Source organism: Pezoporus occidentalis, unplaced genomic scaffold (assembly GCF_034315485.1).
Source record: "Pezoporus occidentalis ecotype Australia unplaced genomic scaffold, CSIRO_AGI_Poc_V1 ctg103, whole genome shotgun sequence".
Classification (NCBI taxonomy): domain Eukaryota; kingdom Metazoa; phylum Chordata; class Aves; order Psittaciformes; family Psittacidae; genus Pezoporus; species Pezoporus occidentalis.
The window spans coordinates 1263516-1287859 of NW_026912812.1; the positions used below are offsets into that span (position 1 = coordinate 1263516).

Here is a 24344-nt window from a genome sequence, read left to right on the forward strand (position 1 = left end):
TGTATTTCGTAAGTTACAGTAAGGGTTTGTACTGATGCAGTTAGGAAGGGAATATTACAGAACCACCTCCCCTGGTTCTATGTCCAGTGCATATTTTTTCAAGCTGTGTGAAACTCTGCAGCCCATTTAGACAGTAGTCCTGACTTGGAGAAGTTGTGTCCAGGGCTGCAACAAAAGTTGTCTCAGGAGGGGCACATACTGGGGACAGATGTATCCCATGTTTCCTGGTGCTGAGGAAGAGGAGCATCTAGCTGAGGAAGGAATAGCACCTATAAAGAGCCCAAAGCTGGAATGTAGCAGGGAGACAGTCTAAAGGCTGGTAGGACCTGAGAAGAGAAGCACTTCCCTTGAGCAGAAGTGCCTTAACATCTAATTCTTTTGCTGTGACAGCATCTGTATTCTTTATGAACTTAACAGTCTCATTAGCAATTTCTAATGTACATAATATGTATTAGTATATCACAGCCTTTGAGAAGATTCAGAAGCCCTTTGAGACAGTAGGTAAGTGAAGAGAAGCCTTAGAAGGTGGACCAGTTTTTGACTTCCAAGCTTAACCAGCCAATTAATTTGCATGAAGTTGGAAAGACTTAAATCACAGTGATGATGTTTTGTATGTTGTAATTAGATGGGAAATTCCCTTACAGATTTAGAAAATCCTAAAATAATTAAAATAAAGATCATTTTATACCATACAGATTCACAAAACAATTTAATGTAATTTCTAGAGGATTTTATAGCATGGCTTAAATAACAAAAAGACTCTATTCACACTTGTCTGAGGACGTGGGTATAAATCACCAAATGTTGCTGGTCATCAGTGCTCACATCTCAAGCTCATGATGAAGTGCTGGGCTTTACAGCACAATCAAAGACTCACTATGTAAGATATGAGTGATTTTATTTTAATGTTTGATATTAATATTATTCTGTATATGTTCTGTTACAGATTACATCTTCTATTTTTCACAGCTATATGAGCCTGTAGGTCTTACAATAAAGTTTGGGGTCAATTAAAGCTGCTTCTTTAACATATACACTGCTCTAACAGACCCCAAACTATTGTGGGTGTGCAGGCCTTGCCAGTGTGTTCTGACCTTGACTATGCTTTAGTTCAGGCTTCATTTTTCTCCTTTCTGCATTTGCTTCCCCCCTTTAGAAACATTTCAATGCGTTGTGCAAAACTGCAAGCAAGTTCATCTTTGCAGGATTTTTCTAATGAGGAAACCCCCGAGAAGAACTCTCTAAAATCTGTGGTTTAGATTTCATTTTATTTCTTATCTTTTATGAACAAATTACGAAATATACTTCACAAATTGGAAATATTTACAATTTCTTTACAACAAGGCATTGTTGAGATTTTGATTTATAGCATTCTTAGAGCATTCTGTCTTTCAAAACAAAGACATTGGTGGTGTTTTCAGCACACTTCATTTACACTCTGAATGTGAAATGGGAGCCTTTTGGAAGAGTAATTTGCACTCTCTTTTGATAGGATCTACTGGGAAAATTGAGGCTGGCTGGGGAGAAGGACTGTGCAGATGTGTTGCTGGTACCATGCCAGATGATCTGACGCCATCATATTACACCAGATGCTGTTAAGTGGGGAGGAGAAAAAGATTCCCCTGAGCCATCCTTCCTCTGCTCTCTTCTCTTTAGAAATGCTGTGACAGGCTAAATGTAGCCGTTTGATTATTTTTTCCTTGGTTTTGAGTCTTTCTGAGAAGAAGAGTCTTGAGAAGTCTGTTTCAAATGCTGACAGAATTATGAAAAGTTATTCAGACAAAAAAAAAAAACAAACAGAGAGTAGCCAGGAAATTAATAAATACTGTATATCCTCAAAATGTTTAGGAGACAAATTTTGAACATGTTTCTAAAAGGAAAATGCAGCTGTCCTGTTCTGCAGTTGTAACATTGGAGCCATAAAAGCTAAGATAATTCTATTTTCTTGGAGTCTATATTTTTTTCCTGAAGAAAGTTCTAAACCCATTTCTTTCCATGGAACTTTTAAATATCTCTTAATATATACTTCCGTTATAAATCAGATGTGGGCCACCATTGCTTATGTTGTCTGTCATTTCCTGGAACAAGAACAGAAAAGACTGATCAATATTACAATTATGTTATGGTTTCTGAAATTCAATTAGATGAGTTTGTAAAAAAAAAAAATAATTAACAAACTCCAAATTTCAAACATTCAGAAAAAACTTTGCAACTTTTATTTGGCTTGATAAATCTCACTGTAAAAAAAGAACTCATGCTTCTTCCTATATAAATTAAATACATTTGAAAGCTGAGAGACCCATTGATACTGAATGAGTTGGACATTACTCTCAGACCACATATACAGCATTGATGGCATCTGTGCAAGTTTTGTGGCATTGTCCTTTGGAAGTGCATCAAATCAAGCTTGCGTGCTAATCTATAAAGGAAGAAGATGGTAATTAAGTGTTTGCTTCCATTCAAACCTTTTTCTGTGCTGACATGCTACGAACAGATGCCATTTGATGCTAGCTGGGGTAGACATTTAGGAAGTAGGTTTAAATCCAAACAGGATCTAAGGGGTTTGGGATGAAACTGATTTTGTTTCGCACTGAATATGCTGGACTACCATTTTAGCAGTTCAGCAATTGCTGCCCAAGTGGCAGATGAGTCATCCTCGAGTAAACTGACCTGATCATGAGTCAGAATCCTAAAGCACCTAAACGAAGATTTGTTTGCTGGGAGACAGCTATATTAATTAAGCAGTCCCCTGACCTTGAAGGCTGCTAAGCCACATGTGGTTTGTACTCAGAAGTGCCTTATTCTAAATGGTTTTAGGCTTATCTCATACCACACTGAATTTGGATGCAGAAATGATCTATTACCTATGTCCAATGACAGATCACAGAGAACATCCAGCTATGCCAAGAAGAATGGGCACATAGCAATGCAGTTTTTCTATTCTTTTAAAATTCAGGTAGATGAGGGAGAGGTGCCACTGTTGGACCTGTTCTAAAATATTTGCACGAGAACCAAAAGCTCTTCTCTGCATGAAAAGATTAATTTCACCTTTTCTACCTTCTAGGTACAGTTGGAGAAAATGTTGAAGAAAAAGGATTTGTTAGTCCTCCTTCTTGTGGAAATTGCTATGAAGAAAGTAAAGCAAGATTCATTGGGCTAAACAGAGAGAAAGACAGAAAGAGCCTGACTATAGAATAGCAGCTGAAATTCTTGGTAAAGAGAAGAAATTCTGGAACCGGATCATTATTTGTAGTCTGACTCTTTCTCTCTCTTCTTTTAATACATAATGTTTGATTTATAAATACTTTGGGAGGCAGGGACCAGAACTTAGAGTTTAGCATAAGATGGAAGCACTGGTGCCTTCTCCCTCATGTGCTACCTGCTACATTTTAAAGTAGATCACAAGACTTAATTATTCCCTCTACAGTTTTTTTAAAGAAAGGATGTCCTATTCCTCTTTACAAAGTAAACATAGGGCCATCAACCCAGATAGCCTTGCCAATTAATACTCTTGTGACAAGCATAAATTTCAGACAAAATAAGGTACTTAAAGTTATCAAATTTTGAGTGTTTTCAGCCACCCACCTCTTCTTTTGACAGATGATGGTGCTGGATTTTTTGTATGGTGCCTTGCAGCATTCTCATATACTGAAGAGGAACAATCGTACCTAATACCGAACTCTGAATCCCAGTCTGGGGGTTATCTGCTCTGAAACAAGGCACTATGTTTTGCTTATTTATAGGTGCTTAAGCTTTTGTTGCCATTATTGGATCTACGCTGAAGATATCAGTCAGCTAGGAAAGAGACCAGGAATACCAAAGCCATTTAATATTAACTATCAGTCAGATACATGTTAATAGTATTGATCTGTCAGAAGACTACTTGCAAGTACATGTAAGTTTCCTTTTGTCAGCTTCGTCACTTGAATCCTCTGGAGACATCAGCTATTAGTATATCATCATAGTTTCAGAAAATATTGAAAAACATTTATATTCCCCAGTATTTCTATTTACAAAAATAAATGTATTAATAAATTAAAAAATGTTGCTGAATTCAAGAAATGGAGGAGTACACAGGTTAGAAGCAGAGTGAGTCAATGATTGCACATCCAAATAGGAGCATTTGGATCTTTTACTAGGATGAATATTTTAAATACTCAACTTACTTCCAGACTGCAGCATTCACCACTTGGAATTATGTCACTACCTGGAAGCACCATTCCCAACTCAGAGTGGCATCACAGCATCAGCCAACTTTGATTAGCTGAAACTATGACTTCCTCTTAGAGGTGGCCCTTCCTGAAGTGACATAACAACATGGTAGCTCCCTAGTGTTCAGCGTACCTTGGAGGTAACTCTGGTGTCGGGGGAACCACCGGGCAGCTGGGCAGGTCGGTTATTTCAATACCCCTCAACCTCTAATATAAATATAACAATTATAAAATAAATATAGCACAAATAAATGCACATGCAGTACATGTCTATATTACTGTATATCTATTTAGTATAAATACATAAAATAGTCTTATATATAAAACATTTTAAAGCCATTTTCTACATCAGGGCCTGATTTAACGTAAGTTTTTAAGTAGTTTTCATTAATTTTTAGGGGCATGACTTGTGCTAATGTACTCAAACCCGCTAGCAGCAGGCAGTCCACAGGTTGTATATAGGTCTAAGAAGTCCCAGATCAGACCATCTACACATGCATACTTGAATCTACAACACACTTGCACGAAGTCCTCCATTGGTGGGGCACATCCCACATTCACTGAGCATGTGCCATAAAGTTGCTCTGCACGTGCATCATGGCCTGTCACCCAAGATAAGTGGGCATCTGGCAGTCCTCTCTAGTATGTGTCTAAAAGCTCAGTAGGTTAAAACAGTCCAGGAAAGGAGGCAGCGAACTGTTGCTATACTTGGTCATCTTCAGCCCAAATTGGTAGGGTTGGCAGGTGTTTTTCTTCCCAGGCCATTTCTTTGTTAGTTTCTCTTTTTATTTCAAATGGGCTTCATCTTTGTCTTTGTTGAGGAAAGAGCCTCTTTGAAAAGCAAGATCTAACCTACCATCTGTAAGACAATAGTCATACTTGCCTACATAGCTGACTAGAATTCTGCTTCTTTTTAAAATGAGAGTGAGAAATGTATCATCTCTTCTCTTGATTTTATCACTCTGTGTTATAGTTTTAGCCTGTACTATTAAACTTTTAAAACTACATTTCATACACCTAAGGTAAACTCATTTTATGTTTCTACTTGGAGTCTCATGACAGTTAAGAAACCAAAGGATAGTGGCAAGTAATTTTTTACTTCATGGAATATTAACTGCTATGTCATGTTTTGTCAGAGAATCTGGAAGCATTCTACATTCTGAGTGAATTAATCCTCAATCTGCTATTCAGAAGATATGATAGAGACAGTTGAATTTAACTGTAATGCAAACTTGCACTTGGAAGTTCAGTTGGGCAGTCCGCTTGACTTTTGTTCCCTTCTCTACTCATTTCTCAAATGAAAGTCATTGCATACAAAGTCCAAATGTAAAGCACAGGGTGTCAGTTAAAATTTTACTCCTCAAATATTAGATCTGTAAATCCAATGAGCTGATTTCAAGAATTCTACTAAATTAATTTTCTGACCCTATTTGCGTAGTTTCAGGAGCTTAAGTTTCAGAACCTAAACATAGACCTAGACACCTTGATAAGCTTATTTTTAACAGAGAAAGGCAGTAAATGCTCAGTGGTGCTGCAAATCAGACCAGTTTCATTTAGGTATCTAAATATGCCCTTAGGTGCTTAGGTTTAGTCATCCAGGCTTGTGAACTGTGGCTTTTGTGTTTAAATAACCTACTTTATAAGCTGAGCAGTTAGGAGAGGAAGACATTGATTAAATCCTGGAAGTGTGCAATGATGTGGTTACAGAAAGCCTTCTGTGCTTTTTCACAGTACAATACATGATAACCATATTAATAAAGATTCACATTATTTATGAAGTGCTATATTTAGCAGCTAAACCCTTGAATAGCTATATGATGGAATTATGTTGAAAATGGATGTACTTCATTGAAATGGATGTACTGCACACTACCTAAAAATAGCTCTGTATAATGCAACATAATAAAGCTTACACAGAATGGCAGAATTTCATTTCCCAGAAGCTCTTATATAAAACTGAAAACTGAGCACATCTCTTGCCCATTGTAAATGTTAACACATACAGTAGCATTTTAGGAGAAGCGAAACAAGTAAGGGAGGACTCACAACTCACTTTTTCTGCCATTTCATGGGAGTGATGCAATGAATGTTCTCTTTCTGAGAACATTCGCCTTTGTTCATAGCTGGCTAGCCGACAAGTGAGCCATGAAGAAAGGGTGCAACCACCAATTCCAATGCATGCAAGAGACATGGAGGCAAGATGCAAAGAATAAAGAGCAGACGACTTCTTTGTCAGAGCACGAAGAAATTGAAAATTTAAGATTCCTCCGATTAGTCCACAGATGCAACAGGCAGAAAAAAGTATCATCTGTCAGGAAAGATGAGAGAGGTTATGTCATAGTAACATTTTTCAGAGACAGATTCATTCATATGAAAAATGAGACTAACCGTAATTCAATGTTTCAACAGCATCATGATCTGTAAAACACTGCACAGACACTCATTTTTAACGTTCTCTGCTCCCGCGGAGCTCCAAGGGAATACAATACCTTCTGGTGTACTAGAGTTAAGATTGATGTTGCATGTAAGATAAAGTTGGGTAGAATGAGTTTGTCATGAGTTTAGTCAATGGAAGAACTAGTAGGACACAAATCTTTTGATTTCTAGCAATTCATCCAAAACTATATCATGACAGAATATGTCATAATTTTCCATTGTGCAGTTTCTCACCACTCCTCAGGGGTGAATGCCTCATGCATTTTCAGTGAATCTCTCTTGCTTTGTGTGCCATCTGACTCTACCTCCTGTTCAGTTCTAAGTTGTTCAGTCAGAGAGCAGTTTGAAGGCTTTCTACAGCTTTTGTGGGGACTTCAAAAGTGTTCAAGGTGAGCATGCTAGACAAAGAAGCAAGAGAAGCAACGAAATCTTACAGAAGGTCAGTGTGCTGACTATGTGATAGTTTGCTTGGTTTTTTTAACTTGGTTAAAATGTTTCTGGAAACTTTAGAAGGATGTGATACAGGCTGTGGTTAATGAGATATGTTTGAAGACCTCCTAACACTTTAATCAAAAAGATGCCACCCTGGTTCACGATGTCCTTGAGCCATAAATGACTCTAGAGCGAAAGACCTTTATTATGAAGGTACTGCTAAACTACTGTCTTACTCACTTCCTTTGAAACTGCTGGCCTGTCAGATGTAGATCTAGATGGGTCTTTGATGTCACTCAATATGGCTTTGTCTATATACGTGTTTACTGTGGTAGGAAAAATTTATGAAGCCTTAGAGACCACTTCTGTACATAACTGGGATAAGAGTTTTGTCAGGCATATGGCAGTCAGACTATATGCTGCAGTCCACTGGGAAGTGATTATTTTATGAGACCATGAGACAGTCAGCTTTTAGAAACTGCTTATGGTCCATATGCTTTAAGAAATGAGATTGACATTGTAACAGGGTTAGGATAACTCAGTGATATTCAGAAATTATCTGAGAGAGATCTTGATTCCCTTCACACTTGTGCTGGTTTTATGTGACTTCCATCTGTATATGGTGGAATAATCAAGCTGGCAGAAAATTGCACCAGATATCACTTATAATAGGATCATGTATTTAACATGAACTTTTGCTACGACTTGTGAATAACACTGTTTTTCAGCAGTCAGAAAAATTACTGCAATTCTGATTCTTAGAAGAGACAGAAAACATCCACCAACACTTTAAAAACTGGCTTATATGTGATTCTGATTGCAAAAAGAACTTATTCAGTGAACAGCTATGATATCTAAAATCAAACTTTGACAGTAGCCTCACTGATGTGGCAGCCCACTAGTGGCTTCTGAAGGACAGAAGATACAATCCAGTGACATTATTGAGGAACTTCTGTAGGTATGTAGTGAATAAAAGACAGACTAGGGACAAAGTAGGCCCCCTCCAGAAGCTAAAGGGAGAACTGGCTACCCTGGATTTGGAGAAGGCTGAGGTTCTCAATGACTTCTTTGCCTCGGTCTTCACTGGCAAAGGCTCTGACCGCACCACCCAAGTCTTGGAAGGCAAACACAGGGACTGTGAGAATGAAGACCCTAGGCCCACTGTAGGAGAGGATCTGGTTCAAGACCATCTTAAGAACCTGAACGTGCACAAGTCCATGGGACCTGAGGAAAATCTCTGTGGGTCCTGAAGGAGCTGGTGAATGAAGTTGCTAAGCCGCTGGCCATCATATTTGAAAAATCATGGCAGTCACGTGAAGTTACCAATGACTGGAAAAAGGGAAATATAACCCCCATTTTCAAGAAGGGGAAAATGGATGACCCGGGGAATTACAGACCAGTCAGTCTCACCTCTGTGCCTGGCAAAATCTTGGAGCAGATTCTCCTGGAAGGCATGCTAAGGCATATGAAAAACAACAAGGTGCTTGGTGACAGCCAGCATGGCTTCACTAAGGGGAAATCCTGCCTGACCAGTTTGGTGGCCTTCTATGATGGAGCTACAGAACTGATGGACAGGGGTAGAGCAGTTGTTGTCATCTACCTGGACTTGTGCAAAGCATTCAACGCTGTCCCACATGTCATCCTTGTCCCTAAATTGGAGAGACATCAATTTGATAGGTGGACCACTCGGTGGATAAAGAACCGGCTGGATGGCCGCACGCAAAGAGTTGTGGTCAATGGCTCAATGTCCATCTAGAGACCAGTAACGAGTGGTGTCCCTCAGGGATTGGTGTTGGGACCAGTCTTGTTCCACATCTTTGTAAGTGACATGGACAGTGGGATTGAGTGCACCCTCAGCAAGTTTGCCAATGACACCAAGCTGTGTGGCTCAGTTGATACCCTGGAGGGAAGGAATGTCATCCAGAGGGACCTTGACACGTTTGTGAGGTGGGCTGATGCCAACTGTATGAAGTTTAACCATGCCAAGTGCAAGGTCCTACACCTGGGCTGAAGCAATCCCAGGCACAGCTACAGGTTGGGCAGGGAAGAGATTCAGAGCAGCCCTGCGGAGGAGGACTTGGGGGTGTTGGTTGATGAGGAAATGTACATGAGCTGGCTTCAGTGTGTGCTCGCAGCCCAGAAAGCCAACTGGGCTGCATCAAGAAGAGTGTGACCAGCAGGTCGAAGGAGGTGATCCTGCCCCTCTACTCTGCTCTCGTGAGACCTCATTTGGAGTACTGTGTACAGTTCTGATGTCCTCAACATATAAAGGACATGGAACTGTTGGAACAAGTCCAAAGGAGGGCCACGAGGATGATCAAGGGACTGGAGCACCTCCCCTATAAAGTCAGGCTGAGGAAGTTGGGGCTGTTGAGCCTGGAGAAGAGAAGGCTGCATGGGGACCTCACAGCATCCTTCCAGTATCTGAAGGGGGCCTATGAGGATGCTGGGGAGGGACTCTTCATTAAGGACTGCAGTGATAGGACAAGGGGTAACGGTTTAAAACTTAAACAGGTGAAGTTTACATTGGATATAATGAAGAAATTCTTTCCTGTTAGGGTGAGGCAGTGGAATGGGTTGCCCAGGGAGGTTGTGAATGCTCCATCCCTGGTGGCGTTCAAGGCCAGGTTGGACAGAGCCTTGGGTGACATGGTTTAGCGTGAGGTGTCCCTGCCCATGGCAGGGGGGTTGGAACTAGATGATCTTAAGGTCCTTTCCAACCCTGACTATTCTAACTTTTTATTGACTTGGAATAAATTTCTGTCAGATGTTTTTCCATCCAAGTTTATCCAGACTGGTATATGTAGGAATGCATGGCTTAAAGAGGTATGACCCAAATAGGCCATTTCAGAACTGCCTTGTGTGTTTGATTAATGCAAAGTGCTGTTTGCTTTTTTGGACTGACGAGTTGCAATTGTACAGACTTTTTATCAGAAACACTTGGACACAGAAAGCCCACAGGAGAAGTATTTCAGGTTAGATAAGTATGCCTTTCTATATATACTTAGGTATTGTATATGCAGTGGAAAAACTTACAACAAGTCCAGATTTTTTTTTGGCGCACAGTATTCCACATATGCCACAAAGCAGAAACTGCAAAGAAAGAAAAAGCAAAAACAAAACAAGAGTTATTTCATCATTTAAGGTCTCAAGTTTAAATGCTGCTGAATTGCTGTAGTGATGACCACAACAGTAGGTTAGGCAGTGGTTACAGTTGTCAGCATTTTTATCACAAACCTTATATTTCAGGAAGCTATAACTGAACCATAAACGCACTTATCTGAGAAGAAGAAACTGGAATGAGAAGCCAGATTAAAGATGATTACTCATACAAAAAGAAAAAAACAAAACCTACTTTTAAGCTGCTTGGGTAAACAAAATATGAAAAAAAACCCTCAAAACAAAACAAAATCAATGTTGCAAGCAAAAGATGACTTTTTACTCTTTTGGGGTTTGTTTAGATAAGTTTAGCAAGTTTTAGTCAGTGATCCAAATCACCTACTTTCAAGCTGTTGATGTACTTAATGCCCCGATCCTACTATCTGAACCACCAAGGGATCATACATGGATTGTTGGAACTCTGGGCAAGAATGCAATTCATTCACCTCTGTCGGTGTAGGTGTAAAGTACTAGTGCAGCTACGCTGAGCATGCAGGAAAACCTTTTTCTACATAGCTCACTTTGTATGAAGGTATCTGGACCTTTTCATGTAGTTCCCTTTCACAAGCTGATGTACTAATTGTTGCATCAAGCATTAAAAAAACTAATTAACAAAACCAGAAACGTCCCTAACAATGATGTTAATGCTTTTTAGTGACCTGCATCGAAGATGGATGACATTCTCTGAACGTCTCTTTGTCCCTGAACAAAAAAGTTTAATGAGGGAGTCAGAAGGTAGTCCCTGAGGAAGCAGTTGTGGTAGGAATTAAAGCAGTCGGATGAAAGCAGTAAAGCCTTCTCCAGGTGTTTATAATAGTGTCAGAAGATGTCTTTGATACTTTATGAACTTCTTTATTAAAGAAATCTGTGCTTCTTATTTTCAGTAAATCTAACCCTATGCCCTTACTGGGACTTAATTTTATAGCTTTGAAAATGGATTTTCCCACATTCATTCTGCATGGAGGTGGTGATTCTAGCAAAAGGCCCTGCTTGACCTTGATTTAGGGTTAAATCACTGAACAGACCTGACTGTTACATAAGAAAAAAAAAAAATTATGCCGTTTCTATACATCATTCAGGATTTCAGGATCCTTGTAATATATTGCCTGCACCTCACATTTACTCTCCAGAATTTGAAACTTCAGTATCTCATTTGAGGTGGTGCTTTACTACATAGTTTATCTCCCTCCAACTAAAGTAGTTCATGCATACAGCTAAGAATAAACCTTAACATATATTTTTACTCTTAGGTCCATTGAATCAGTTGCACACAATGAATATGGATAAATTTTGTATATTACTTACTTCTACACTAAGCATGGGATGTGAACTTCATACCAGTCTGATTACGGAGAGGGCTGGGTCATGTAGACCATGGTGCTGAATGGATCAGGACATACCAGGGCATACAACTGGTACTTGCTACTACAGCTCACCTATTGGAAAAACAATCAAAAAGCCCACAGGTAGGGCTTCAAGCCAATAGGTAGGGCTTCCTCTACCCCTTTCTGACAGGAAGGAGAGATTTCAGTTCAGAAATATCAATCCTGAATTGTAAGTTTTCACTCAAGGTTTCTGTGAGGTTTTGGAGTTTCACTCCCAGTTGTGCTATTGCAGATTGATTTCAACTGAAGGCATGCTTCAGATTTTCACATGTAACTTTTTTTATTTCTCAGCATTAATGCAGAAAACTAAAAAAAAAAAAGGCAAAGATATCACTGTAATTATGTTCTCTTCTGTCAGACTTGATAAAGCAGATGATTAATAACATAATTTTTCTTTGTAGTGATTGAATAACATTGAGAATTGTGTATAGAGAAAAATTAATGAGTTCTGCAGAGCTTAATGAAAGGACGTGGAAGATACTATCAAAGCTAGTTTCAACTTGTAATAAGTGCATGTTAACTAGTTTACAAAGCTGTGGTGTTGATGATTTACCTTCAAAGCTGAAATAATAGGTCACCCATCTCTTCAAGGATGCTCTAATTCTGATCCTGTTAGAGTCAATGAATTTTTTTTACCACTGTTTTCAACTGAAGAAGACTTTCTATTTCCACTGTACAGTTTTGCTAGACAGAAGGGAATGCAGTTGACAAGTTATAGTAGCTTTGCATATGACCAAAGGAGCAACATGCAAATTACAGATTCACTCAGCATTAGAACTCACCAGTTTTGGCAGTTTTGCTGTTCCTTACTGTTTTTCAAGGACAGAAAATGCATCCTTCCAAACCACCATTATGTAGTGCCGTATACTTGTATATTACCAAAGGTATTTCGCAGTTGAAATCCAAAGAATAGTGAATGAGCTAATCTGCAGGCCCTAAGGTACTGGCTTCTCAAAAACAAGGGGTGACTACTATATTCCCTAGTTGTCAAAGTATTTGAAGGGCTAAGTGGAGTAAAGATCTGGACACAGGAGTTGAACGTACATTAAGTAAGTTTGCCGATGATAGTAAACTAGGAGGAGCTGTGAACACCCTCAAAAGTAGAGAGGCCTTACAGTAAAAGTAGAGAGACTGCAGAGGTGGGCAATCACCAACCATATGAAATTAAATAACATAAAGTGCCAGATTCTGCACCTAGAATGAGGTAATCCTTCTTATACATAAATATTGCAGGAAAAGAGGATGGAGACAGACCCATGAAAAGAGATCTGAGGATCTGGCTTGATGATAAGTTGAAAAGACAATGGTGTGCCTTTTAAGACAAAAAGACCAACAGTGTCCTAGGGTGCATCAAGCACAGCACAGCTAGCCAGTTGAGGGATTAACCCACAATATATTGCATTGGTACTGCCCCACCTCAAGTACTGTGTGTAGTTTTGGGTGCTTCAAATATAAGAAGGACATGAAATTATTAGAGTGTGTCCAGAGAACAGTGACCAAGATGATGAAAGGCCTTAAGGGAAACTTATGAGGAACAGATGAGGTCTTGGTTTGTTCAGCTTGGAGAAGAGAAGGCTGAGGGGTGCCCTCACTGCAGTCTACACCTTCCTCAAGCGGAGGAGTAGGTGTTGATCTCCTCCCTCTGGTGACCAACTATAGGACCCATGGAAACGGAATGAAGCTGCATCAGAAAAAGTTCAGGTTGGACATTAGGAAGAGGTTCTTCAACTGGGAGAGTGGTTGGTTACTGGAACAGGCTTCCCAGGAAAGCGATCATAGCACCAAGACTGTGGGGGTTCAAGGAGTGTCTGGATGACACTTTTGGTCATATAATTTAGTGTTAGGGGGTCCTGCGAGGAACATGGAGTTGGACTTGGTAGGGAATTATGGGTCCCTTTCAACTGGAGATAATCTATGATTCTGTGATTCTATGATAATATTTTACTGTGTCAGGGCCTGTATGTATACCTTGTGTGTATTATCTCTCTCTGTACATATGCAATATTTATACAGATACGCAAGGAATAAGGTGTCCTTTAGTTAAAGAACTCAAGAGGGAACTAACTGCAATTATTCTCTTATAGAAACAGATACTTCACTGCTGGACTTTTGTTTTAATTATTTTTCATTAGAAAAACCGTGAGGCTAAAGGTCCAAAATCTCATAGTTCACTCTTTACAACCAGTCCCCATTGCATCTGGGGTTACTTTCTGATTTCAGACTTATTCATACCTCCTACGCTACATGATGTTTCATATCAAGACTAGCAAAGGAGGTAGGGACTTTATGTATTATCCAATAATAAATACAGGCAGAATCAGTTTTAGGCGATTGGTAAAAACGTCAAAGAAGATACTACAAAGCACAAAGGCTACTTAAAGACTCAGGGGGCTGTGTGTGCCTCAGTTCCTCTTTCAGTAAGGATTTGCCAGAGACCTAGCAGAGTCAGAGTCCCTCTGATAGCACTGGTGTGATTTTAAGGTGATACAGTAGTGTCTGTTTCTCTCTGGAGTCTTTGACATTCATGCTGCAACTGTGCCTGTTTACGTTCAATATGCATATTTGAAAAACTATCTTTTGGTCTGTTGAACTTTGGAACCAAAGATCTCCCAGAAAAGGAGAAGGTTTATTTTGAGCCTGCTTTAATTTACTTTATATTAAATATGGGCTTGAAACAAAACCTCAGATCAAAATACCTAGAAATTTCAGTAAGGAGGCTGAAATGTCAATTCAGATTCAAGTTTTATTGTTTGGATCCATCCTTACTTTATATTTTCTGGAACAGAAGACTTGACCTCTTGCACTTTCTCCTGGAAAAAAGGGGCTTTCTTACTGGTAGTCTGAAAAAAAGACTCAGTTTTACTTATATTTGCAGAAAGCCAGAGATTTGTTGGTTTCCATCATGCAGAAGAAAAAGAACTATTTTTATTTTATATATTGACTCTAAGAAACCTTTATTTCTTCTGTTTTGAAGAGGCAAAAGCAATAGTGTGTGCAATTCCCTGGAAAATGAAAACTGCCTCTATAGAAAATCTTTCTGGAGAAAGGCTCAAGAAAACAGTAGAGAAAACCAGTTGAATATACTTGATCCCTAGTCTTTGTTCATGATAAAGAAGCCCAAACCACATACTCTGTGGAAAGCTTTCCAGTGTTCTGGGTCATCCATATGTATCTGATGAAATAGAGGAAGGGAAAATATTCTAAATTTGAATAATAATACAGTGAAAATACAAGTGTATCATGTCTATTCAAATAATCTTCTACTTGGAAGAATAAGCATCAGGACAAAATCAACAGTTTTACTCCTATCTACTCTTGTCAGGTTTAGTTTTACACTAAAATTGTATAAACATGTGACTGTCATGAGAATTCCCAGGATTTTGAAGTTAGAAATATTTAGAAAGAACCATTCAATTTAATAATCTTGCTACTTTAACTCCATCCAGATGAGAAAAAAGCTGAAATCCCTAATGGATGAACAGAGCAGAGGAAGTATCTCTAATTGTAACTCTTCTTCGAGGCAGTATTTCAGAACAAGAATTAAGTTTTCTTAGAGTAGTCATAAAGGGCACAGAATCCATTCATGAAAACAAAGATGTCAAACTAGGTAAAAATACCAACAGGTAAAAAATGTGAACCTAGGTAGTGAGTTTGCCCATTACCTCCACAGAGAAACACAATCTTTGCAAAAGAGAGGTGAAAACTTCTAAAGATATTGTTGTCCCATGCAAGGGGTTGTGGAAACAGGAATGTCCAGCTGGCTGCAATTCATCCAGAACCAGAACCAGAAGCAACAGCATTGCCACAGCTGAGCCCTATGTTCCACCAAATCTCTCATGCTGAGAGGGGGCCTCTGCTATTTGAAGTGAGACATAGTGTTAAAAAGTATCTAATCTGAGCTAATATCTTGACCTGGTAGTGTGCTGTTTGGTCATACCAGCTCAGGTGGTGCTACAGTTCCCACTGATTCAAGCCATATTCAAGCAGTTTAAATTCCATCCGAGTCCCTGTGATTAGTGTTTCCATTCATCTGGTTCTAGGCCTGCAGAGATGCTTTAAAAATGGAAAATGATTTTTAGAAATGATCAAGAAAATTTTAAAGTGGGTGTTTGAACCTGGAAATCTTTGAATCAGTGATTCAAAAATTCTCTGATAGTCTGGCAAAACACTCAAATTCTCAGCACAAAATAATGATATTTATTTCCTTGCTTAGAGCCTGTCAGAATAATAAGCAGTAAATAATGCTTTTTGGTTTGGTTGTTTTTTTTTTTACATAAAACATTTAGAGTATGAAATTTTTTGTCTCAAAAATTAATAAAGATTATTCCTTGCAGGTGAACTAAAGTCTTACCTCAGAAAAAACATCTAATTATATGCTTAAGTCAGTCTATGTTCAACAGATCCTCCCCAAAACAACCCAGGAATTACAAGTACCTTTGGACAGACTGTCTTCCAGATTGGTTTATGTTTCTGGAGTGTCTGAATGATAAAGAAAACCTACTGAAAGACTGAGAAATTCACTTAACTGGAGGGAATTGTCCTGGTTTCACGCAAGGTGAGAAGATTCCCTGCTTGATGTGTCCTCCCTCAACTATAGGTACAGAACTCTCCCCAGCTTCCACTGAGCTCACTGGCAGTGCTGTGATTCATTTAATCAGGAGCAGGAGCCAACCAGAAATATGGTCAGTTTGATGAAAATGCAATGCATATGTCAAATTAAAGTAGGATCACATCTGTATTTTCTCTGCATCTTAAACAATAAAGTGAATTTTTTAGAGTTCTTTTGAAAAAAAAAAAAGGAAGAAAAAGAAATAATTTGACTGTTCTTTCCAAAGGAAACTTGGCAGCAGTAAAACTAAATGCAGAATTTAATGTTTTAAAATTCTAGGCCACCAACATTGATTTAACAATCTAAAATTATGTTCTTGCTCTGGGAGAGTTCGATACTGACTGACACTTTTTCTTTTCCTTCAAATCCTGGGTAAAAAAAAAAAAAAAAAAGGTCATCAAAATCAAATATTTCAAGTGCCAACTTGGAACAAATTTATGTAGCTAAACTATAAATGCAGATTTTTAGTGGGCAGGTAGACTTCCACTGGGCTAAAATCACAAATCATGGAAATAATATCTCTTCCTCTATAGAAAGGCAGACAGACTGACCAACACCCAGAGAATGCAGATCTCTTAAATACCTATAGATATTTGTCTTTATAGGGGAAGAAACTATTATTCTTGAGGGATATAGCCATAAGTGAATCATCAGGTTCTCTTGCATCTGAAGATAGGTGGCATATTTGACTAAAGACATGGCTTTTCTCTCTCTCTGTGAGAGAATCTCATTTGTAGCAAGGATTTATTCACCACTGCAGAATAAATGAGAATTAGAGCCATATGCATATGTATGAATACATAGTCACTACTCATAGTGATAGTGATGCAACCATTATTATGTTTGTTATATAGCTGAAATGGAATGGTGTATTGCAGAAATATGCCTAAATTTTGCTAAAAAGAAATCTGGGAGACACTGAGTACAGCCTGTGGAGTGAAGTATGATTCTATGATTCTATGAATATGATCATAACAAACAGAAAGATCAGAAATCAAAGCCCCATTTACCTTACCTTACATGGGATTGAATTTTTGGTTTATTTGAGGGTTTATTGTTTTGTTGATTTTTTTTGTTTGTTTTCAATTTAGCATTTATGGCCTATTTTAAAAAGAACAGATTGGACCTGATGTAAAATAAATTGGATAGTTGACTCGAGGTGATTTGAGAAGCCAGACATATCTTCAGTTGTTTTCTGTTGGCTACTTTTAAACAACTTTTGCTGTCTTGATCTAGCTCAACCCCAATGCGAACCACAAATCTAGAAACTTGTAGTTTCGCCAATTGTATCTATGGGTGGGATTCACATGCTTAAAGTTAGGTACATTGGTAAATTATCTGTTTGAAATGAGATCGTGAACAATAAGAACAACTCTTTGAAGAAGAGAGCTAATGTGCATCAAATGTAAAGCATTATGGGGAGGCAAATACAAGAGATAGAATGTGCATGATTTTAAGATGCCGAAATTTTAGGATTTCAGGTTAAGGTTTCCATGGTGATGCTGTCTTCATCTACTTCCATATGAACTTGAGTCTCTGCTGAGTTCCACCCACATAAAAGGATAGAACAGGGTCAAAAGTTTTCAGTATATTTCCAGGTAAATTACAACAGGAGATACGACACTGTCCAACATAAATCCAGTGTTTTGCATCCTAACCTGTCAAAAGTATGCTTTGTTACTTTAAAGTCCCTTTCTTTTCCTTAATGTTCACTTCTCAAAGGAAAACCTTGATTCAAGACTGTGAATTGGACAAAAAAACCTCACCATATTTCATGCAAGACATATTCTTTAATGAAGACAATATGAGCTCAGTGAAAGATCTAGTGAGCGGAAAGGTAGTTTATGCCATTTCTGCAGCAGGACAATTCTGAGGATTGTACAAGCAAGCCTTTCTTCAGTTGTTTTAATTTGAACCTAGTTACCCATTACCTTAAGCATTCCTGGAATGGTAGATCTCTATCCCCTTTCTTGTCCTGTCTCACCTGCTAGTCCCCTAGTCATAAGAACGCAACCTAACAGACAATTTTAACTGCTAGAATGATACAAAGAGGGTGCCATAATGGTGAGAATTTAGACCATAGATCTTTAGTTCAAGCCAAAGTAAGTAGGCCTTAGTAACCATGTCAGCTCATTCTGCATACCATTGTGATTTCTCATGTCCTCTACTACATGAGGTATAAACTGTTTTCTTCCACTTTATAGTTTCTTTGTGGCCTCTCTTTGCCTACCCAACCTGCATTTACTTGCTCAGTTCATAGCAGCTGGTGACTGTCTCTTCTGGCTCTGGTTATGGGCATCCTTCACCCACTTGTTACATTTTCAAACAAGTCACTTTCGGTTCCCTTCCCTGCCTCTGCCCTCACATATGGGAAGAATTTCCTAGAAACATCTGCAAAATTAATTGATTTTCCTCTGTCATATTCCTTTCTAAAACTCTGCCTACAAACAGCTTGAAATCAGCCAGACTGCTGGTATGTTGATACAGCCACCTGTTATACCAATCAATTTTGGTTTGTCATTTGCTTATACTCCCTTACATTCGTTACCCTACATCTGTCTCTTGCTTTGATACTAAGGTCCTCAGAGTCAACGTCTAATGTAATAGGACCTTAATCTATTGCTAGTACAAGCTCTGGGGTAACAGAAATCATAAAAATGAATGAGGCAGTTGTGCAGGAAATGTGCATCGTCATGAAATAGTATCAGCTGTGATAGCATTGTCACAAAATGCAATCACTGCCTAAAATAATGATCTCACTGACTGGTCAAAACTCTTTGACTTCAGTAAAACCCAGAATATTGCCCTTGGTCATTAAATCTTCAGATTTACACATTTTGGGGTATTTTTTTTTTTCATTAGCAATAATCAAAAAACTCACTCTTTGAAATTATTTTGATAATACCATTACCTGTTGACCACAGTCTTATCTTATCTGGTCTTTATTCTCATTTTTCACCTACTTGTTCTGCAGTGCAGAATTATGTGTATGCTTATATACTGCCAAAAATATTTATGACTGTTGTCAATAATTAATAATTATTTACAATCAGAATATTACATGAAGCACTTTGTCAGAATGAATCTATAAATTACAGGAGGTTGTGATGATGAATAACCAAGAGTGTTTTTCATTTACCATCTTATCTCAAGAAAGGCAAATAATCCCTTTAGAAATACTGCTGCTCAAGCAAAGCTAGCCAAAACCAGCTTTGGAGTTAAAAAAATGCCCACTCATGTTTGGGCTGAATATTCAGTATTTCCTACTCTTTGTTTCATAAATATAAATAACCATTTGGAGGAACATTCCTCCTAGAAACATGCATCTCTCAAACTGAAAATATAAGAAAGAATTTTGAGAAGTGAGAAATGCTCTGTGATAACATGCTGCTCCTATTAACCCATTATTGATGTTTCATTTTTTTGTTCATTTTACAAGAAGCTCAGAGCGCCCAGATCATGAGAACGTATCTTGTCTTTTCCTTCCCATTTCCTCTTTCTCTTTTTCCTCCAAAAGCTCAGAACTCAGCTGATGTACCCTTGGCATTATCTTAAAACACTTTTCAACAGTCTCATCACAAGGGACAGGGTTGTTTGTTTTTTTTTTTAAGCCAAACTCACAATCAATTTAAAGATTGTAAGCTATGGCCTGTGACCCACTCAAGGCATCGCGCTTTCCCAGGTGTAAGAATAGGTTCATGGAAAGTTCAATTGCTCACAGCAAAATTGAAAAATGAAAAGAAGTGAGAAAGAAGAGCTCTCTCTCCCCCACCCCACCACACACGTACATCTCTCCCACCGCGCCTCCCCCCTCGTCCCAGGACTATGCAAACTGTACCCCATGCACACTTGAAATGGACCCGACGACGGCTCCCGGCACAGCATGCACACGCGGGAGGGAAGGGGAGAAAAAGGAACGGAGGGGGATGCCTTCTCACGGTCTGATCACCACCATAAAGAGTTAAAGAGAGAGTGAAATGGCTAACGTACACACACCCCGCTCCATACCGGAGAAGAGTCTCCCAGCTGAGGTTTATGCTCTGTGAGGACCAGGCTGAAACTGACCGCCCCCACGGCCACGCTGGACACCCCTAACCCTATCTCCAGCACGGAGAGCACCAGGAGGCTCCCGATGATCTGGCTGCTGGTGCACATCCTCCCTTGGTCATCCTTTCTTCCCGATCAGCCGGGGAAACCGCGCATCCTCCTCCTCCTCCTCCGGCGCTCCCGCGGCGGTAAGTAGCCCCCAAAGTTTTGTTCCTTCGCCGGTAGCCGGGGCGGAGCGGCGCATCCGCTGCCGGCGGGCGTTGCCGAAGGGCCGAGCCGGGCTCCGCGCAGCGCCGCGCCGGCGGAGAGCGCAGCCCCAGAGCCGCGGAGCTGTCCAAGGTTCCGGATGGGCGGCGGGGACGGCAGCCGCTGCGGGCGGGCAGCGCGGCTGGCGGTGTACGGCACCGCTCTCCTCAGGGGCTGCGCCTCCGCCGGAAAAGTCGACCTTGTCTTATCGCCTCCTGCGCTCTCATTGAAATGACCTCACTGGGATTTTTTTACACAGCCCCCACCCCCATATTATTTCTCTTCCCCCCTCTCTTCCTGGGTTGGGAGTTGGAGCGGGGAGAGGAGTGTGGCGAGCCCACCCAGGCTATATTTATGTATGAATCGAGGCCCAATGCACAGGCGAGGCGGTACGGCCGCCCCGCCCCAGGGCCACAAGGTCCTCCCCTCCGGCGCCGCGGCTCGCACACCAACTCCGTCCTCCGACCCATCATCGGGAGGGTGTCAGGCAGCAAGGAGCCGTTGCAAAGCCATCTTCAGGCAGCGCTTCCCTAAAAGGGGAGCCCTGTCTATGGGGTGTGCACAGGCCTCCCTTCTCCCAGGTCCTGCTGCCAGAATTCAGGAAGAAGTCCATCTTCCTCTTGTATTAGTAAAGGGGCTGGAGTCTGTTATGTCTCACCACTGCAAAACTCCCTGGTCTCTTCCAAAACGCTGTCACCAAAATAGACGACTGTTGTAGCCATTCTTGTCACTCTGACAATAGCCAGGACTGTGTCAGTCCTAAAGCAAATGAGCAACAGAGCAAAACATCACAAAAGATTCAGAGCTGCTACTTGAGCCATGCTTGATTGCTTGGTACCAATCTTTGTTCCTGTGGCTCAGAGACAAGGAATGCTTCACCACTCTAATTAAAGTTTTACAATCCAGATCTGCTGCACAGCATGGTAATATGTAAACACTCAATCTGGCACCTTGGTTCTCCTAAATATGGATCTCTGACTTTTGGACACTTACTTAAACAACAGGGCAATGGTGCTCTTTAACAATTGTATCCCCAGACTCTAGATCATAATTCAAAAACATCAACATCCTGTAGTATTTAGCTAATTTTCTCTATTTTTAAAATTCTAAACAAAACATACATGCAATTCTTCCTTGTATGTGAAAATCTGTAATTCTTAACCTGCACAGACATTCTATACTCAGGCATCATAATCCAGAAGGGCAGTCTAGACTTATTCATTATTTTAATGGTGCAATTTAGAGGCAAGAGCATAAGATTGGCTAGGTCCTAATTGAGCCCATTTCTTTGGGCTCCAAAACCTGTGCCTTTTTTTTTGAGAAGATAGCCACTGAACCACTATCACCAGCACTTGTTAAAGTGCAAGAGAGCAAGCTATACATAGGTTTTATACACACTTCAGAAGATTAGACCCTCCACTACACGCCAGAGTTTAGTTCCGATTTGTAGAAGTCTTGTATACCTAATAGTTGTGAGTGGAGTGAGACTGACACCAAAGTCTGTCACCTTAATTTTTTTTGGTTCTTTAGGTACCTGAAAGTGAGAGAAAGGGGTACCAAGACAGGATCTTAATGGTTTCTACTTTAAAATTTCAGCTGTTTCCTATTTTCTTACACTTTTCCCAGTTCAGAGAAGCAGAGCAGGTGACTACATCTAAAGGAAAAGCTGCATTACAGTTAAAGCTGAATTGTCTCCTTTTCAACTCATCTTTTAAATGGTACCTGACATCTCCTACCATTAAAAATCAAGGCACAGCATTGAAGTTCCTAAGCTACTATATTTATGTAAGACGATGGAGAAAGTACCCACATATGTGTAGGAAGGTGTTTCTACAATGACAGTATCCTTATTATGTCAGATTGTTATAAATGTTAAAGTGTGCTGAGGTGCAATGATCTTACCGCTCAGAGTATATTTTACCAGGACTATAAAAGCCAGTGGTGATAAGAGGGGAACTGTATAATGACAGATATAATTAATATATTTAATACTCACAGCCAGAGAGAACGCATATCATATCAGGATAGAGTTCATGTGACAGAAATAAGATTTCCATAAACAACTTGTTTTGTGTCACATTTCCACCTCAGTCATAATAAGCTGTCAGAAAGATGGGGAAGGAAGGAAGAGACCTTGTGAAAAGGGTGTCCTAGATGGAGATCACTTCATGCCATGATTACTAAACCAGGGATACAAAACTGGAGTGGATTGGCAGGAGAAGAAGTGCTCTGGGTGCCTGCTTCCTAAGCTGCAGGCTGCTGCAAGGTGAAGAGGTAAAGAAGACCTCAGACAGAGTTAATAAGATGCCCAGGAGAAGCTGTGTGAGTTATCTCTGCTTTGCACCCTTTCAAATAAAGGCAGGAAGGAAATGTAATATTCTAATCATTATCTTTTTAAAATGAAAAGATACAGTCTTTGTTCATGTAATCACTTTAGTTTATTTGTACTGTGGTGCTGCATCGTCATTATGTGCTGATCTAGGCAATTAACTTTACACATGGGACTATTCATGCATACATTTCAGCACATGTTTGCATCTTTGCACCATTAAGGCACTCTTTTCCAGAGTTATTTAATTGCTTGCTGTCTCAACTGGCTGGTTTGAAATATTTTCTGTATTTGTTGATTCCCATAACAAAAAGATTATGATGAAATACTAGGGAAAAAAAAATCTAAAAATCATTCAATGTACAGGCAATTTTTCATTATCACTACAGAAAGTTAAATACTGAAATCCCGTCTCCAAAGTACAATTCACTAGAGCTGTGAGGGATGTGGATTTTTAAATTTAAACTCTTGTATTAATGAAAAAAAAGACATCAATCTTATTCTTGACTTCTTTGAAGGAAAACTTTTTTTTTTTAATCATTGGAGACTTTGAAAATGGTTCATGACAAAAAAATCTAGTCACACAGCAGGATGAAGGGTAATTGGATGACATAGTACTGGCAATGAAGAAATAGACACAAAGGCTTGTTTATACTGAGTCCCTTTTATGTGGCTCTGATGGCCAAAAGGAGAGACACAAAGTTGTAGCCTCTCCAGTGGAAATCAACAGTTTTATGTAACACTTTCAAGCATGTATTCATGGCTGAACATACCCTGTTAAAGTAGTTGAATCTATTTACTTCCTAATTCCATGTGTCTCTTAAATAATATTGTAAAAGTCTTTATTGTGAATAAGAGCTGGAACTGTAGCATTAAATCAGAATTCAGGCCACCAAATCCAATTCAGCCTAGGTAAATGATGAATAAAATTGAAAATGTGCAGCCATCCTATGGCTGCTTAGAAGATGAGTCAGTGCAGTTGCAAGAGGGGATGTACTAAACCTAAATGTTGGTGTTACTAATATGCAGGTATAATTCTTGGGCAAATAAACAGAGATTTGAGTGACCTTGGAAGATAGATTACTCTTTTACCTTATGGATTTATTCTCTAGCCAGTCTCAAGGAATATTAGTTGAGCTATCTTGGAATAAATGACACAGACTGAATGACTTCTACTGGGCATTCTTTAGGAAGTGGAAAAATTCAGCCCTCAAGGACAGCTTGTGAATCTTTTTCACAGGCACCTTCTGTTTTCACCTTACTTTGCATATTCCATCTCTTTACACTGTTTTGTCACCTGGATCCTTTTGATTGAGGTTGACTGAAGCAAAAGCAATGGAGAGCAGCACTCTAATAAGCACCTTTCAAGTTTTTGGGGTAATACACTGCCCTGGATTCTACAAAGAGATGCCTATTAATTTAATTCTAAAACTAAGTGTATCAACTGCATCCTATCTAGAAATGTGTACAAAACAACCTTTGGAACATTC

At 39.5% G+C, this 24344-nt stretch overlaps 1 protein-coding gene across 5 annotated transcripts; it reads right to left on the reverse strand.

Annotated features, from left to right (window-relative positions):
* Positions 1-1249: 1249 nt before the first annotated feature.
* Positions 1250-20925, reverse strand: TMEM196 (transmembrane protein 196). 5 transcript variants are annotated; one of them, XM_062616604.1, is made up of 5 exons: positions 20229-20925; positions 10116-10172; positions 6265-6519; positions 4345-4418; positions 1250-2078 (listed from the first exon to the last, which is right to left on the reverse strand). In XM_062616604.1, exons 1-5 carry the CDS (start codon positions 20385-20387, stop codon positions 2072-2074), a joined length of 552 nt encoding a protein of 183 aa, XP_062472588.1. In that variant the 5' UTR covers positions 20388-20925; the 3' UTR covers positions 1250-2071. The 5 variants fall into 5 exon arrangements, with proteins under 5 accessions (XP_062472588.1, XP_062472579.1, XP_062472595.1 ...); XM_062616595.1 differs by having other exon boundaries at positions 20223-20923; XM_062616611.1 differs by having other exon boundaries at positions 20241-20918.
* Between the last annotated feature and the right edge of the window lie 3419 nt (positions 20926-24344).

What these genes read in the sequence shown, in the direction of transcription:
- TMEM196 (XM_062616595.1), bottom strand. Translation starts at nt 20,387, where the DNA reads ATGTGCACCAGCAGCCAGATCATCGGGAGCCTCCTGGTGCTCTCCGTG. An exon ending in CGGTATGGAGCGGGGTGTGT is followed by an intron (nt 10,173 to 20,222) that starts GTACGTTAGCCA and finishes CTTTCTTTGCAG; the next exon opens with TTTCTGCTTTGTGGCATATG. An exon ending in AAAAAAAATCTGGACTTGTT is followed by an intron (nt 6,520 to 10,115) that starts GTAAGTTTTTCC and finishes CTTTCCTGACAG; the next exon opens with ATGATACTTTTTTCTGCCTG.